General features: G+C 36.3%; 1 protein-coding gene across 4 annotated transcripts in view; it reads right to left on the reverse strand.

The window, feature by feature from the left end:
* Positions 1–17,425, reverse strand: part of SYCP1 (synaptonemal complex protein 1) — a 114,955-nt gene that overhangs the window by 13,016 nt on the left and 84,514 nt on the right. For all 4 annotated transcript variants that reach the window (XR_003309905.2, XM_026456726.1, XM_026456728.1 and 1 more), the window contains 2 exons: positions 4,737–4,796; positions 936–1,112 (listed from right to left, as the gene is read on the reverse strand). Coding sequence is in view for 3 of the 4 variants with exons in the window: in XM_026456726.1 (XP_026312511.1) it covers positions 936–1,112; positions 4,737–4,796 (237 nt within the window). In the remaining variant the exon portion in view is untranslated. The remainder of the gene's footprint in view (positions 1–935; positions 1,113–4,736; positions 4,797–17,425) is intronic.

Raw genomic sequence — 17,425 nt, forward strand, 5'->3', positions numbered from 1 at the left:
AGTCTCAGAGACTTGCAGACACCATCAAACACACCTGAGAAACTGAGAAGGAAAAGGCATGACATTTAAGCTTAGTAGGATGGAGACAATTGAGATCCTTTTCCTTTCAACTCCCAAGACAAGTGAGGCAGGAACTCCAAGAGCATCTTATAAAGAATACTTTATAAAGAATACTTTATAAGAATACTTAATAAAACATCTTATAAAGAATACTAGGAGTGCTTCCAAGAAAGAAAGACTGGCATCTCATTCCCTAGTTAGATACAAACCTAGGCAGCAAATTTGTCTGTCTTTGTATCTAGCTGAGGAGAGGAAAAGGAAACGAGAGAGAGGAAAGAGAGATCAAAGGTAGAGCATCTGCACTGCCATTTAGCATGGCAAAGTTGTATGAATTCCCCATGGATTAAGTGGATGTATGGAAGACATCCAGAATTGGGCCACTTTGCTAGAGGCATCTGCTCCAAGATGACTGCTAAGGACTATAGATGCAAGATGATGTGGGGTAAACAGCAAATGGAACTAGTAACTGTGGTGATGCTATAAAATGTCAAGTCAGAATCAGATTTCCTGTGTCAGGGCCTTAAACACTGATAAATAACTAGTAAGTTATGAAATTTGCCCAAGATGACATTAAGTTGTGGACAGTGATAGAAAAAAAAGAAACAATTTCATATCGAAGGCCAGGCACAGTAACTCACACCTATAATCCCAAAACTTTGGAAGACCAAGACAGGAGGATCTGTTAAGGCCAGGAGTTCAAGACCATCCTAGGCAACACAGCAAGATCTTGTCTTTACATTTCATGCTGATAACACAAAAAAATTGAAACTTTCAAGAAACTAGTTATATATGTGTGCGTCACGCCAGGTATATGGTGATAACAGAACTTTATTTATTAAAAAATTACTACTAACTTGGAAAGTTTAGACACAAACCTTTGGTAATGGTGTAGATAAAGTATTTTTGGCAGATGTCCACAGATAGTCTCTTTTATCTTTCGATTTGCCATGATCAACTGATGTGAAATTTCGAGATATAGTTTGTGAAGGTACTGCTTTAGAATCAAATTTCCAGTAAATTTCAGGTGTTTCCAATAAAGATGTCTGTGTTTTCTGCATTGAACAACAAGAGTGAATAAAACCATCACTGAATGTCATTTTAATTATTTATTTCTTTAATTAAAGTGCAGCAACTAGTAGAATTAACAATGAAATATGCAAATTTATCCCCAAATTTATCATTGACTAGATAAGTTTGAATAGATTACAGTTATCTTCTTTGTCGCTTGCCGCTTTAAGATGCAAATGTTATCGGCCCCTGCCTGTCTTCACAGAGCCTCTATGAAAACAAATAAGATATCTTAGAGGTCGTTATTCTCAGCAAACTAATGAAGGAACACAAAGCCAAATACCACATGGGCTCATTTATAAGTGGGAGCTAAATCATGAGAACACATGGACACATAGAGGGAGACAACAACACACACTGGGGCCTATCGGAGCATGCAGGATGGGAGGAGGAAGAGGATCAGGAAAAATAACTAACGGGTATAGTCTTAATACCTGGGTGATAAAATAATCTGTACAACAAACCCCCATGACAGATGTTTACCTATATAATAAATCTGTACATGTACCCCTGAACTTAAAATAAAGTTAAATTTTTAAAAATGAAAACAAATAAGATATCTCAACTCTCTGACCAAAAGTTGAGGATTCGCTTTAAAAAATAAAAAATCTGTACTCCTAGTGGCAAAAAGCCCTAATCTATGGTTCATTACAATAGCCTAAAAGTCAAAAGGAAATCTATTCTAATTTTCATTCATTCTCTTTCATACATTGATACTTCTTTTTCACCTATAAAAATATCAGTCTTTTCCTATCCACCAGCCTACTTTGCCTCCAAAAGCAAGGAGAATAATTATGAAAGTAAAAAATGAGACAAATTTTCAGGGAAAAAACTGAGAAAATGGCTATTTGCTTCAATTCTAAATAAATAAATTGCAAGTTTACTCTAAATACTTGACACTTTTTTCAACTCTATTTCCTCAGTTCTCTTTCACTCTACCTTTGTATACAGCTTCTTTTAGCACCTGACCTAGCTTTCTAGTAAAAGCTAGTAATAGTTGCTTTAGTGGGATTCTACATGAAAATGAAACTTATGCTCATCACTTTCTATTTCACCACTTTCTTTGGTCACCACCATCTCCACGAATACAACCACGGCAATTACTCATATGAAAGAAACAATAGAGCACGCACACACACACAGGGACTACAAGGACAAAATTTGAAAGCATGGTGGCTGAACTTTCAGTGCGTTTAAATTAGGGTATATGATAAAGAGGCAACTATATGTACTATACAAAAATCATTGAACTAAGAGCCAAGTACATAACATGGTCTTTTCTCCTAGATCTTTCCTATGTTTCCAGATTATTTAAGTAAATCTTCAAGTATCTCCAAGCTTAAATTTATTCATCTATAAATCAAGGGGCTAAATGAGATGGCTTATATCTTTCCTGCCCAGTACTAGTGATCTGTCATTTCATAATCCTTTCTCCAGCAAGTATGAATTTTTTCAGAGTTGCATTTCTGTATCTTTTTCCCTATATATTTATACATCATAGTTGATGACAAAATTTTGATGAAAGCACTTTTTTTTTACTGCTGTCTGGATTCATCAGGGGTAAACTTTGGAACCTCCAAAATGTAACTGCTTTCATGGACAAATTGTTCCTCCCTACAAATAGAATGACCATTTAAGGTCACTGCACCACCTTGTGGCCATATCTGGAATTTGACATTTCCCTGGTAGTCTAAAGAAAATTCTCCTGCATGTGAAAATACCGAGCTATCCCTTTCCAGAACACATGATGGAAACATGTACTTCCTTACAAGTTACATTCTTTTTTGGAAGGATGTAACATTTATAGTTATGCATGTAGACAGAAAATTCACAAATTTCTCTGTTGTATTTTTCAAACAAACGTTTATAAGGCATGTGCTATGTGCCAAGCACTATTTTAAATGTTTTACAAATACCATCTCATTTAATCCTCATAACAACTTTAGGAAATAGGTATTATTATTATCCCTTTACAGATGAGAAAATTGAAACACGAAGAAGTTAAGTAACTTGCCCAAACTCAGAAACGTTTGGTAAATTTAACAAGACTTATGTTTCAGTAGTGTTGGAATAAAGTATAGTAAAAAAAAAAAAAAAAAAAAAAAAAAGCCTAGTTAAATTTCTTCATTTATCATTTTTTTCATTTTGCAACATACATATGGTTCATTTTCCAACATATATATCTAGACTTTCAGATAAAATATATGCCAATTACTAATCTACTTGATAATGGAAACATATAGAATTATACATGAATCAAAACATCTCTATAAGAATGTGATACAAACTTTCATAATATGAACACATTCTAAATTTAGAAAACAATATTGGAGATTAACCAATTTGCTTATATTCATTAGATACTTCCGTAAGTCTATATTTAACCATTCTGGCTAATTTTATTATGAGTATAATTTCTCCAAATATAATGTTTCCAAGTGTCTAGCACAGTGTCAGAAACATACAAAGCACTCAATATTCACTCACAGGTTCAATACATCTTTTCTTTATTCTCTTTTAACCTAAATGTAATAAAATGTAATGAACTGTTCTCAAACTACTCTGAGTGTCATTTCCTTCCAGTTTAACTATAATCATAGCAACCTCTGTGGGAACTTAGAAGACTATATCACTATGTGTAAAGAAAATTCTTAATCATTTTAACCAAAAAATTGCTAAATCAAAATTATTCTGCAACAATCCTATAGTATCAGATAGGTTAGAAGCTGAGGGGTATTCTTCTTTTCCTTCCATATGCAGGGAGTACCACCAAGGTAACATTCCAAACCTCTTCCTGATTCCTTAGGGGAGAAAAAATTACTTAATATGATTGGTGAATTTAAAGAAAGGAAGAAGTTGGTCACACACAGCTCAATCTCTTCCTTATTCCTCCTCTTGAGAACTAAAAGAATTACACATAAATTCTGCTCTACTCCTTTATAACATAAGTTTTACAAGACCAGATGATCGAGTGGGTAGACCTATGCTATTTAAGCTCTACTTGTGACAGTAGATAAATTTTTCTAATTTGGGATTTCAAGATTAAGAGATTCTCTTGCCTTCAAATATAAACTGCATTCTCCAGTATTTAAAATATTGATACTTTTTAATAAAGTCTTCAATAATAAAAATATTATTTTTATTCTCCCTTGTCTTTCGCAGTTGGTTCGGAACGTAAGTGAGGAAAACAGGATGTCATTTATTATGCCCCCTCAAAACCCAAAATTAGATATAATCTAAATAAGTTTTAGAATTGTTTATGAAAATATTTTGCCTCTAACATTAAAAAAATTTTAAGAAACACAGAAGTACCTAATTAAATTAAAACTATAATAAGAATTATAGAGAAAAACTGAAATCTTTTTTTTCTTCTTTTTTGTTTCTGCATTAGGAAACCTTCTCTAAATCTCCAAATGACAAAAATTTTGAAATTTTTAGCTAAAATGTTTTTGAATTAATAAATAGCAAGAAATAATTTAGGAAATGAAATTGTATGAAATATTTAAAATTCTACTGCTATTTTCCCTCTTATAAACAAAAAATCATTTCTAAGTAGATGTTAGAAAATAAATTTGTATTTTAAAACTATGAGAATTATATGCTCTTACCTTGTCTTTTTTTTCTTTAAGAGTAGCTGTGTTTTCTTTTGCCTCTCCTTTGAGTTTTTCCTATTAAAAATAAATATGAAGTACAAATAACATAATCATCACTATGATCACAAATGAATATTATCAAAATCTTTTCTAATGAGTATTAACAAAGAAAGATGACTAACCTCTCAATCTTATAAAGTAATAAAAAGAAAAAAAGAAAAGTTAGTTCCTTTCTACAGAGGTATTATTTGGTTTTGACTATCTTTTCCTTTATTCTAATCAGTCTCTAGTGTATATCTGTAGACTTTTGCATAAGTCTCTTAAAACTCTGAATGTCAGCTTTCTTCTTTGTAAAATAAAGTTAATGGAACAAATTACAGAATAAGAGGTACGCAGAAGTAACTAAGCTGTGAAAAGTTGCAAAAAGATTTAAAATATTGTGAGCCTTTATAGGTAGAATTAGATTTTTCCATGCATGTTGAGAAAAGGTGCAGTTCAGTTAGACTGTCAATAATGAACAAGTTTTCAACAGGGGATAAGTAGAGATGAGGGGTAAAAGGAAAAACTGAGAAGCAAAAATCATCACATGAATAAATACAGAAAAGAGCATAATACTTAGGAAATAATACGTAACTTTTGCTGAAGAATAGGGTATATGTATAGTCAAGACAAAAACGGAAAGGAGAGCTGTTGTCAGAGTGGAAAGAGTGATGTGCTAATATCACTAGATAGAATTTACTCAGTAAGATAAAAGAAAAGCCTGGCCTACATAAATGAATATGTAGGGTGCCTGTAATATGACAACCATCTGAAGAACAAAATTTTTACAACTCCAGGGAGTACTAGATATCTTAGAAAGTAAAAATCTCCAAGTGTGCAGAACTTTAGGCAGTAAAAACTTGCCCATGATGTCTATGCCAGTATCTATCCTCACTGAATACGTTGCATACACCATGTTATCTCTCCCACAGCATTGCTCCTAACCACAGAACTCACTTCACTATGAAAGAAGCTGGCTGCAAACTGATGTAATAGTATTTACTACTGTTCTTATTATGTATCCTATCATCTACCAATGGTTGATCTTCAGTTATAGTGACAATTGGAGTGTACTCTAAGGGGCTGGCATGCTTGTCTTTTAAAACAAAGTACATTTCCTAAACCAGCAATACCGTAATGACTCTCAGAATATGTATCTTGGCTTCTAGAGGACAGAGAGATAAACCGTTGCCCACAACTGCACTGTCTCTGCAATTCTGACTTTTCCTGGTCTGAAGATCTTGGTAAAGTCTGTTCTAATAAAATATATGTTTCCAAGGTGTGAAATAGCTCATACAAGAATGCGCATCTTTAGTGGTAGCTAAATAATCATCAGTTCCCTTAGACCAAAGAGATGGCCATACCTCTAAGGTTCCTATTTAATCTGAATAAGTAAAATATGCCTGTAATATGGCCTGGCAAACACAGGGTTGACTTGAGCAACCAGAGTAGATAATGACAGCCTTGTGACCAAATTTTGGATCTAAATAAATTTATCAGCCTATAGCCATTTGAATAAAAAGGAAGCCTGGTACTCTAGTGGAAAAGTTCTGAAATAATATAACAAATACATACTACATCCTTCCTACTATATTATGCACCAAGGATTAAAATATTAAGACATGGGTAATTGCACAACAACTAACTTAATTCTTGGGAATCTATAATGCCACTATTTTTTTCACTAGTCAGACTGCAAGCATATCAGTGTCAAGCAATAATTAGAATTTTATCAGAGTCTACCTCATGGTGAGCCCATGGAACCATAAACCTATCTTGTGCTCATTTTTTTAGATTCTAAGTATATAGTTTGAATAAACTCAATAAAAGAAATAATCCCCATGTTTGTTCTGACCACAGAGTAAGAGATTTTAAGGTTGAAAGGACCAACTAGAACACTTTGAATCTCTCTCTCCATATCAAGATAGTAAACAAATTTCACATTGCTAGGCAGAGATTAAGGCCCCATTAAATTAATGAAATATACAGGGAAAATGATTTATCATAATCCCCAAAAGCCAATCTATTTTAATTAGAAGTTAAGACAGTCATCTAGTAACAGTTTCCTATACCAATGGGTTTATAGGTAAAGTGGGGATTGTCATATTAACTGAGAACTTGGAAAAAAGTTGCATATAAAAGATGAGCTGAATCTATGTAAATATAAAGCTCAAGTTAAAGAGATACAGGAATCATAGTTAAATAACAGAATATACATTTTTAACAATCTTGACAATGTAGAATAATAAATACTAAAATTGTATATGCTGGGGAATATGAAACAGGAGACAGTATTAGATACATTATTTTAAAATATAAAGGTAATCAATAAACTAATTTAAAAGGCTACATACACCTTCCAAATCAACCAATGTAAGACACACACACACACACACACACACACACACACACACACACACTTTAGAGAATAAGAAAGAAAATAATTATTGCTATGTAATGAAAAGTAAGATGATAAAAACTTTATTAAAATATATAATCAATGAAGAGTTAATATCTAGAATCTGTAAGCAATTCCTACAACTCAACAACAAAAAATTGGATTAAAATTATTATTAACCCAATTCAAAAATGGGCAAAAGATTTGAATAATTAAACCACCAAAGAAGATATACAATGTCCAATAGGCATATTAAAAATAGTCACCATTGCTAGTCATACAAGAAATGCAAATCATAGCCACATGAGATAATGCCTACACACACTAGGATGGCCACTATCAAATGAACAGGACATAACAAATGCTGATGTGGAGAAATTAGAATCCTTATGCACTGTTGTGTGGGAATGTCAAATGGTACAGTCACTACGGCCAATATAGAGGTTCTCAAAAAATTAATGATACAGTTGCCGTATGATCCAAGAATCCCACTTCTGGAAATATATCCCAAAGAATTCATAGCAAGATCTTAAAGAGATAGTTGCACACTCACTTTCATTACAGGATTATTCACAATAGCAAGAGGTAGAAGCAACCCAAATGTCCATCAAGAGAAAAATAATAAGGAAAATATGGTATGTACATATAATAGAATATTATGCAGTCTTTAAAAAGGGCATCCTGTTACATACTACAACATAGATAAACCTTGAAGACATTATGCTAAGTGAAATAAGCCAGTCACGTAAACACAAATACCATATGATTACACTCATATAAAGTACTCAAAATCAGAAACAGAATGTACAAATGCCAAGGACTGGAGGAAGAGGAAAAGGGAACTCGTGTTGAATGGGTATAGACTTTTAGTTTTACAAGATGGAAAACTACCAGAGATCTGTTGCACAAGGTGAATATACTTAACACTGCTGAACGGTACATTTAAAAAGTGTTAAGATGGTGCACTTAATGTTATACGTTTTTTATCACAATAATGAAGTTAAAGCACAAACCATTCAACTTATGCATATCAACATAAAAATGCTAAATAAAATATTGGCCAGCATAATCTAACATCATATTTTAAAAATACATCATGACCAAATAGAGTTTATTACAGAAACATAAGAATAATTCAAAACTGATACATATCATATCAACAAATACAATCAGGAAAACTAACCTATTAGTCAAAAAAAGACTCTCGGGTTACAGATTCAATCAAGGTTAATAAAAAATAGACAAAAACACAGGAGACAAATACAATAAGAAAGTGAGGGTCACAATATGAATACCAGATAAAGCTGATTTGGGGGCAAAAAGACAAAAATAAAGTATACTATTTCCCAAAAAAAAATGAATTAGTATAAACTTTTATACAGCAAATAGTATTCATCAAAATATACAAGGCAAAATTAGTGGAGAATTCAAAAGGAAGAGAAAGATAGTAGTAATAGAACCCTTAACTCCTTTTAGCTCATGATTGATCAAACAGAAAAATTATATAAGAAATTTAAAGTATATATAATTGAAATGCAATAAATCAAACTTCTTGGTAAAGACGGTAAAGTCAGATTACAAAATCTTCCTTCTCCTAAACTAACAACAACAACAAAAAAAAGCAAGAGAGGAAGAGAGGAAAAGAAACAAAAGTAGTTAAAAATTGGCAAAAATATATTCAACAACAAAATCATACAATCTCATGCTATAATCTCTAATATTAGTGAGGCTTAGTAAGAGCCACAACATACAATTGTGCTCATTTGACCCCACTCACTGTGGCTCCTCACCCTATTACTACTTGTAGAGTATTGGTGAAAGAAAATGAAAACATATAATAATGAAAGTAAAGGTCACTAATATACCTGGATTTTGTAAGAAGAGATTTGAGGACATAAATAGGCAATCCAGGAAAAAGATGCCTAGAAAATGCATAACGAGTGATCAGTAGGAAAAATCACTTAAGTTTATATTTTGGTCTCTCTTGATTGGAGACAGGAAGCACAACCATAACAATAAAGAATTAGTTATCCTTGCCAATAAACAGAACATACTAGAAATAAAGTCAAAAGATAAACTTCTTGAACAGAAGATTTCCCTCTAAGAATACAAAGCACAAAAAGAGACTCACTAAGAGCACCAGGTAAATTTTATCTTTTTCTCTGGGCTCCTCTCATCACCCTGTAAGTGAAATATTCCAAATCATGATATTTATATCTTTGCACTCACAAAGCTGTGCAAGTGATGTAACAGAGCTTGAAAAGACTGGTAAAATGACCAAAATAAATAACCACAGCTTATCCTATCAGACAGTCACACAGGCCCCAGGGCTCTACACTGAGCTGGTAAAAAGATCTGAAGCCTGAGGAAAACACATAACAAGAAAACTACAAAACACTAGACTTAATCTGCACTATGGACCAAAAGGATCTAATAGATATTTATAAATATTTCATCCAACAGTTGCAAAATAAACATTCTTCTCCTAAGCACATGAATCAATCTTAAGGACAGACCATATGCTAGCCGCAAAACAAGTTTTAAACATTCAAAAATGGAAATCACATCAAGTATCTTGTCTGACAACAATGAAATAAACCAGAAATCAATAACAAAAGGAATTTGGGAAACTATAAAATCACATGGAATTTAAACAATATGCTCCAGAATGACCAGTGGGTCAATGAGGAGATTAAAATGGCAACCAAAAAATTTATTGAAACAAATAATTGGAATAAAACACAACAAAATCTATGGGATACAGCAAAGGCAGTACTAAGAGGGATGTATACAGCTATAACCATCTACATCAAAAAAGAAGAAAAACTTCAAATAACCTAATGATACATCTTAAAGAACTAGAAAAGCATGAGCAAACCAAACCCAAAGTTAGTAGAAGAAAAGAAACAATAAAGATCAGAGCAGAAATAAATGAAATTGAAGAAAATGATGCAAAAGATCAATGAAACAAAAAGTTTATTTTTTTGAAAAGATATACAGGACAAACCGTTAGCCAGACAAACTAAGAAAAAAAAGAGAGAAGCCTCAAATAAATAAAATGAGGGTTGGAAAAGGAGACATTACAATCAATACCACAGAAATTCAAAGGATCGCTAGAGATTACTATGAGGTAAATATATGCCAATAAATTTTAAAACCTAAAAATAAATTAATTCCTAGACACATACAATCTACAAAAATTGAACCATGAAGAAATCCAAAACTTGAATAAATCAATAACAGCTAGCAAGACCGAAGCTATAATAAAAAGTCTCCCAACGAAGAAAAACCTAGGACCCAATGACTTTACCCCAAAATTTTACCTAACGTTTAAAGAAGAATTAATACCAACCCTGCTCAAAGTATTCTGAAAAACAGAGGAGAGAGGGATACTTCCAAATTCATTCTATGAGGCCAGTAGTACCTTTAAACCAGACCCAGACACAAAGACACATTTAAAAAAGAAAACTAAAGGCCCATATCCCTGATGAGCATTGATGCAAAAATCCTCAAAAAAAATATGGGCAAACCAAATTCAACAACACATTAAAAGATCATCATCACAGCTGTGTGATTTATCCCATGGATGCAAGAATGATTCGACATACAGAAATAAATCAGTGTGATATATCGTATCAAACCATATGATCATTTCAATGGATGCTGAAAAAGCTTTTGATAAAATTTAACATCCCTACATGATTAAAAACCCTCAAAAAAACTGGGTATAGAAGGAATGTATCTCAACATAATAAAAGCCATATATGACAGACTCACAGCTAGTATCATACTGAATGGGGAAGTACTGAAAGCTGCTAAAGCAAGATCTCAGCCCTACACACTGGAGGTCTGGATATAAATTTGGCTCTGTTGGCTGTTGTAGGAGTACAGAGGGAGTGAAACTGGCCTTGCTGGCTGTGTGGGAGCTGGGTGAGGCCTGTCAATGCCAGCTTTCCCCCTACTTCCCTGGCGACCTGTACAAAGCATCACAGGCAGCCATAATCCCCCTTGGAACTTAACTCCATTGGCCTGAGAACCACTACCCCAACCCTCACAATGGTGGCAGCAAGCCCCGACCAAGTAAAGTCTGAGCTCAGAAACGCCTAACCCTGTCCCCACCTGATGGTCTTTCTCTACCTGACCTAGTAACTGAAGACAAAAGAAATAAACTCATGGGAGCTCTACGGCTCTGCCCATTACCTGAGAAATCCGAATACTTATCCAGGTGATCTTAGGCCAAGCTTGTATCCCTCCACACTACCATAGATGATGCTCTCTTAAAGGCAACACCACGTGGCTGGAGGCCAACCAACTCAAAGCATTGCAGCAACTCTTAACAGATCAACTCTACTCCAAGGAAGGGGAAAACAACAGCTAATTCCACCAACTGTAACACCCTGGCTAACCAGAGGTCCTGAATCTGTTCACATCACAACTTCACTGCCAGCATAACCAGCATTTGAGAAAACCAGCACACTAAACAAAACTACAAGCAGGGACTCTCACAGAGTCTACTTCACTGCCCTGCTACCTCCACCAGAGAAGGTGCTGGTAGCCACGGCTGAGAGACCTGAAGACGAATCACATCATAGTACTCTTTGCAGACACTCCCCACTACCAGCCTGGATCCTGATAGCTCTGCTGGGTAGCTAGGCCCAGAAGAGCAATAACAATCACTGTAGTCATGCTCTCAGGAAGCACCACTCCTAGGGGAAGCAGGAGAGCACCACATCAAGGGATCATCCCATGGGATAAAAGAATCTGAACAGCAGCCCTTGAGTCCCAGATCTTTCCTCTGACATAGTCCATCCAAACTAGAAAAAAAAAAAAAAAAGAACATCAATTCTGGTAATATGCCAAAACAAGGTTCTATAACACCACCAAAAGATCACACTAGCTCACCAGCAATGGATCAAAACCAAGAAGAAATCTCTGAATTGCCAGAAAAAGAATTCAGAAGATCGATAAGCTACTCAAGGAGGCACCAGAGAAAGGTGAAAACAAACTTAAACTTAAAAAATAATATAGGATAGGAGTGAAAAAAAAATCTCCAAAGAAATAGATATCATAAAAAAAAAAAAAATCACAGCTTCTGGAAATGAAAGACACACAGAAATGCAAAATACACTGGAAAGTTTCAACAACAGAACTGAACAAGTAAAGGAAAGAACTTTAAAGCTCAAAGACAAGGCTTTCAAATTAATCCAATCCAATAAAGACAAAGAAAAAATGGGGGCAGGGGGCTGGCAAGATGACCAACTAGAATAGCTCTGGTCTGCAGCTGCTAGCGAGACCAATGCAGAAGGTGGGTGATTTCTGCATTTCCAACTGAGATACCCAGTTCATCTCACTGGGACTGCTTAGACAGTGGGTGCAGCCCACAGAGGGCAAGCAGAAGCAGGGTGGGGTGTTGCCTCACCCAGGAAGTACAAGGGACCAGGGAACTCCCTCTCGTAGCCAAGGGAAGCTGTGAGGGACTGTACCATGAGGGATGGTGCTATGCAGCCCAGATACTACACTTTTCTTACGGTTTCTGCAACCTGCAGACCAGGAGATTCTGTTGGGTGCCTACACAACCAGGGCCCTGGGTTTCAAGCATAAAACTGGGTGGGTGTTTGGGAACCTAGCTAGCTGAAGGAGTTTTTTTTTTTTTTTTTTTTTTTTTTGTACCCTGGTTGCACCTGAAACTCCAATGAGACAGAACTGTTCACTCCCCTGGAAAAGGGGCTGAAGCCAGGGAGCCGAGTAGTCTTGCTCAGTGGATTCCACCCCCATGGAGCTAACAAGCTAAAATTCACTGGCTTGAACAAGCTAAAAGCTAAAACTCACTGGCTTGAAATTCTCGCTGCCAAAACAGCAGTCTGAAGTCAACCTGGGATGCTTGAGCTTGTTGGGAGAGGGGGAGAGGAGTCCATCATTACTGAGGCTTCAGCAGGCGGTTTTCCCCGCACAGTGTAAACAAAGCCACTGGGAAGTTCAAACTGAGCAGAGCCCACTGCAGCACGGCAAAGCTGCTATAGCCAGACCGCCTCTCTAGATTCCTCCTCTCTGGGCAAGGCATCTCTGAAAGAAAGGCAGCAGCACCAGTCAGGGGCTTATAGATAAAACTCCCAGCTCCCTGGAACAAAGCACCTGGGGGAAGGAACACCTGTGGGTGCAGCTTCAGCAGACTTAAATGTTCCTGCCTGACAGCTCTGAAGAGAGCAGAGGATCTCCCAGCACAGTGCTCAGCTCTGCTAAGGGACAGAATGCCTCCTCAAGTGGGTTCCTGAACCCTGTGCCTCCTGTCTGGGAGACACTTCCCAGGAGCTGACAGAAACCTCATATAGGAAAACTCCAGCTGGTATCTGGCAGGTGCCCCCCTGGGATGAAGCTTCCAGAGGATGGAGCAGGCAGCAATATTTGCTGTTCTGCAGCCTCTGCTGGTGATACCCAAGTAAACAGGGTCTGGAGTACACCCCCAGCAAACTCCAGCAGACCTACAGAAGAGGTACCTGACTATTAGAAGTTAAACTAGCAAACAGAAAGCAATAGCATCAACATCAACCAAAAGGACATCCATGCAAAAACCCCAGCTGAAGGTCTCCAACATCAAAGACCAAAAGTAGATAAATTCATGAAGATGAGGAAAAACCAGTGCAAAAAGGCTGAAAATTCAAAAAAACAGAATGCTTCTTCTCCTCCAAATGATCACAACTCCTCACCAGCAAGGAAACAAAACTGGATGGAGAATGAGTTTGATGAATTGACAGAGTAGGCTTCAGATGGTGAGTAATAACAAATTCCTCCAAGCTAAAAAAGCATGTTCTAACCCAATGCAAAGGAGCTAAGAACCTTGATAAAAGGTTACAGGAACTGGTAAATAGAATAACCAGTTTAGAGAGCATAAATGACCTGACAGAGCTGAAAAACACAGCATGAGAACTTCATGAAATACACACAAGCATCAATAGCCAAATCAATCAAGAGGAAGAAAGGATATCAGAGACTGAAGATCAACTTAATGAAATAAAGTGTGAAGACAAGATTAGAGAAAAAGAATGAAAAGGAACAAAGACTCCAAGAAATATGGGACAATGTGAAAAGACCAAACCAACATTTGTTTGGTGTACCTGAAAGTGACAGGGAGAACAGAACCAAGTTGGAAAACACACTTCAAGATATTATCCAGGAGAAATTCCCCAATCTAGCAAGACAGGCCAACATTCAAATTCAGGAAATACAGAGAACACCACAAAGATACTCCTCAAGAAGAACAACCCTAAGACACATAATTGTCAGATTCACCAAGGTTGAAATGAAGGAAAAAATCTTAAGGGCAGTCAGAGAGAAAGGTCAGGTTACCCACAAAGGGAAGTCCATCACATTAACAGTGGATCTCTCTGCAGAAACCCAACAAGCCAGAAGAGAGTGGGGGACCAGTATTCAACATGCTTAAAGAAAAGAATTTTCAACCCAGAATTTCATATCCAGCTAAACTAACCTTTATAAGTGAAGGATAAATAAAATCCTTTACAGACAAGCAATGATGAGGGATGTTGTCACCACCAGGCCCGCCTTACAAGAGCTTCTGAAGGAAGCACTAATTATGGAAAGGAAAAACCGGTACCAGCCACTGCAAAAACATACCAAAATGTAAAGACCATCAACACTATGAAGGAACTGCATCAACTAATGGGTAAAATAACCAGTTGGCATCATAATGACAGGATCAAATTCACACATAACAATATTAACCTTAAATGTAAATGAGCTAAATGTCCCAATTAAAGGACACAGACTGGCACATCGGACAAAGAGTCAAGACCCATCAGTGTGCTGTATTCAGGAGACCCATCTCCCGTGCAAAGACACACATAGGCTCAAAACAAAGGGATGGAGGAATATTTACCAAGCAAATGGAAAGTAAACAAACAAACAAAAAAGCAGAGGTTGCAATCCTAGTCTCTGATAAAACAGACTTTAAACCAACAAAGATCAAAAAAGACAAGAAGGGCATTACATAATGGTAAAGGGATCAATGCAACAAGAAGAGCTAACTATCCTAAATACATGCACCCAATACAAGAGCACTCAGATTCATAAAGCAAGTTTTAAGAGACCTACAAAGAGACTTAGACTCCCACACAATAATAGTGGGAGACTTTAAAATTTCACTGTTAATATTAGACAGATCAATGAGACAGAAAATCAACAAGGATATGCATGACTTGAACTCAGCTCTGGACCAAACGGACCTAATAGACATCTACAGAACTCTCCACCCCAAAGCAACAGAATATACATTCTTCTCAGCACCACATAGCACTTATTCTAAAACTGACCACATAATTGGAAGTAAAACACTCCTCAGCAAATGCAAAAGAACGGAAATCATTATAAACAGTCTCTCAGACCACACTGCAATGAAATTAGAACTCAGGATTAAGAAACGCACTCAAGGCTGAGCACAGTGGCTCACACCTGTAATCCCAGCACTCTGGGAAGCTGAGGAAGGCCAATCACTTGAGGTCAGAAGTTCAACACCAGCCTGGCCAACATGGTGAAAACCCATCTCTACAAAAAGTACAAAAATTAGCCAGGCATGCTGGCACATGCCTGTAGTCCCAGCTACTTGGGAGGCTGAGACAGGAGAATCGCTCAGATCTGGGAGGCACAGGTTGCAGTGAGTCAAGATGGCACCACTGTACTCCAGCCTCAGTAGCAGACAGACTCCATCTTAAAAAAAAAAAAAGGAACTCACTCAAAAACACACAAGTATGTGAAAACTAAACAACCTGCTCCTGAATGACTACTGGGTAAGTAACAAAATTAAGGCAGAAATAAATAAGTTCTTTAAAACCAATGAGAACAAAGACGCAATGTACCAGAATCTCTGGGACATAGCTAAAGCAGTGTTTATAGGGAAATTTATAGCATTAAATGCCCACATCAGAAAGTGGGAAACATCTAAAATCAACACCCTAACATCACAATTAAAAGAACTAGAGAAGCAAAAGCAAACAAATTCAAAAGCTGGCAGAAGACAAGAAATAACTAAGATCAGAGCAGAACTGAAGGACACCAAGACACGAAAAACCCTTCAAAAAAAATGAATGAATGCAGGACCTGGCATTTTGAAAAGATTAACAAAATAGATAGACTGCTAGCCAGACTAATAAAGAAGAAAAGAGAGAAGAATCAAACAGACACAATAAAAAATGATAAAAGGGATATCACCACTGATCCCACAGAAATACAAACTACCATCAGAGAATACTATAAACACTTCTACACAAATAAACTAGAAAATCTAGAAGAAATGGATAAATTCCTGAACACATACACCCTCCCAAGACTAAACAAGGAAGAAGTCAAATCCCTGAATAGACCAATAACAAGTTCTGAAATTGAGGCAGTAATTGATAGCCTACAAACTAAAAACAAGCCCAGGACCAGATGGATTCACAGCCGAATTCTACCAGAGGTACAAAGAGGAGCCAGTATCATTCCTTCTGAAACTATTCCAAACAGAGAAAGAGAGACTCCTCCCTAACTCAGTTTATGAGGCCAGCATCATCTTGATACCAAACCTGGCAGAGACACAACAAAAACAGAAAATTTCAGGCCAGTATCCCTGATGAACGTGATAATCCTCAATAAAATACTGACAAACCGAATCCAGCAGCACATCAAAAAGCTTATCCACCACAATCAAGTTGGCTTCATCCCTGGGTTGTAAGGCTGGTTCAACATATGCAAATCAATAAACATAATCCATCACATAAACAGAACCATGTAAAAACCACATGATTATCTCAATAAATGCAGAAAAGGCCTTTGATAAAATTCAACACCCCTTCATGCTAAAAACACTCAATAAACTAGGTAGTGATGGAACATATCTTAAAATAATAAGAGCTGATTAGGACAAACCCATAGCCAATATCATACTGAATGGGCCAAACCTGGAAGCATTGCCTTTGAAAACCAGCACAAGACAAGGATGCCCTCTCTTACCACTCCTATTCAACATAGTATGGAAAGTTCTGGACAGGGCAATCAGAGAAACAAATAAAGGTCATTCAAATAGGAAGAGAGGAAGTCAAATTGTCTCTGTTTGCAGATGACATGATGGTATATTTAGAAACCCCTATCATCTCAGCCCAAAAATTCCTTAAGCTGATAAGCAACTTCAGCAAAGTCTCAGGATGCAAAATCAATGTGCAAAAATCACAAGCATTCCTATACACCAATAACAGACAAACAGAGAGCCAAATCATAAGTG

This window comes from Piliocolobus tephrosceles, chromosome 1 (assembly GCF_002776525.5).
Source record: "Piliocolobus tephrosceles isolate RC106 chromosome 1, ASM277652v3, whole genome shotgun sequence".
Classification (NCBI taxonomy): domain Eukaryota; kingdom Metazoa; phylum Chordata; class Mammalia; order Primates; family Cercopithecidae; genus Piliocolobus; species Piliocolobus tephrosceles.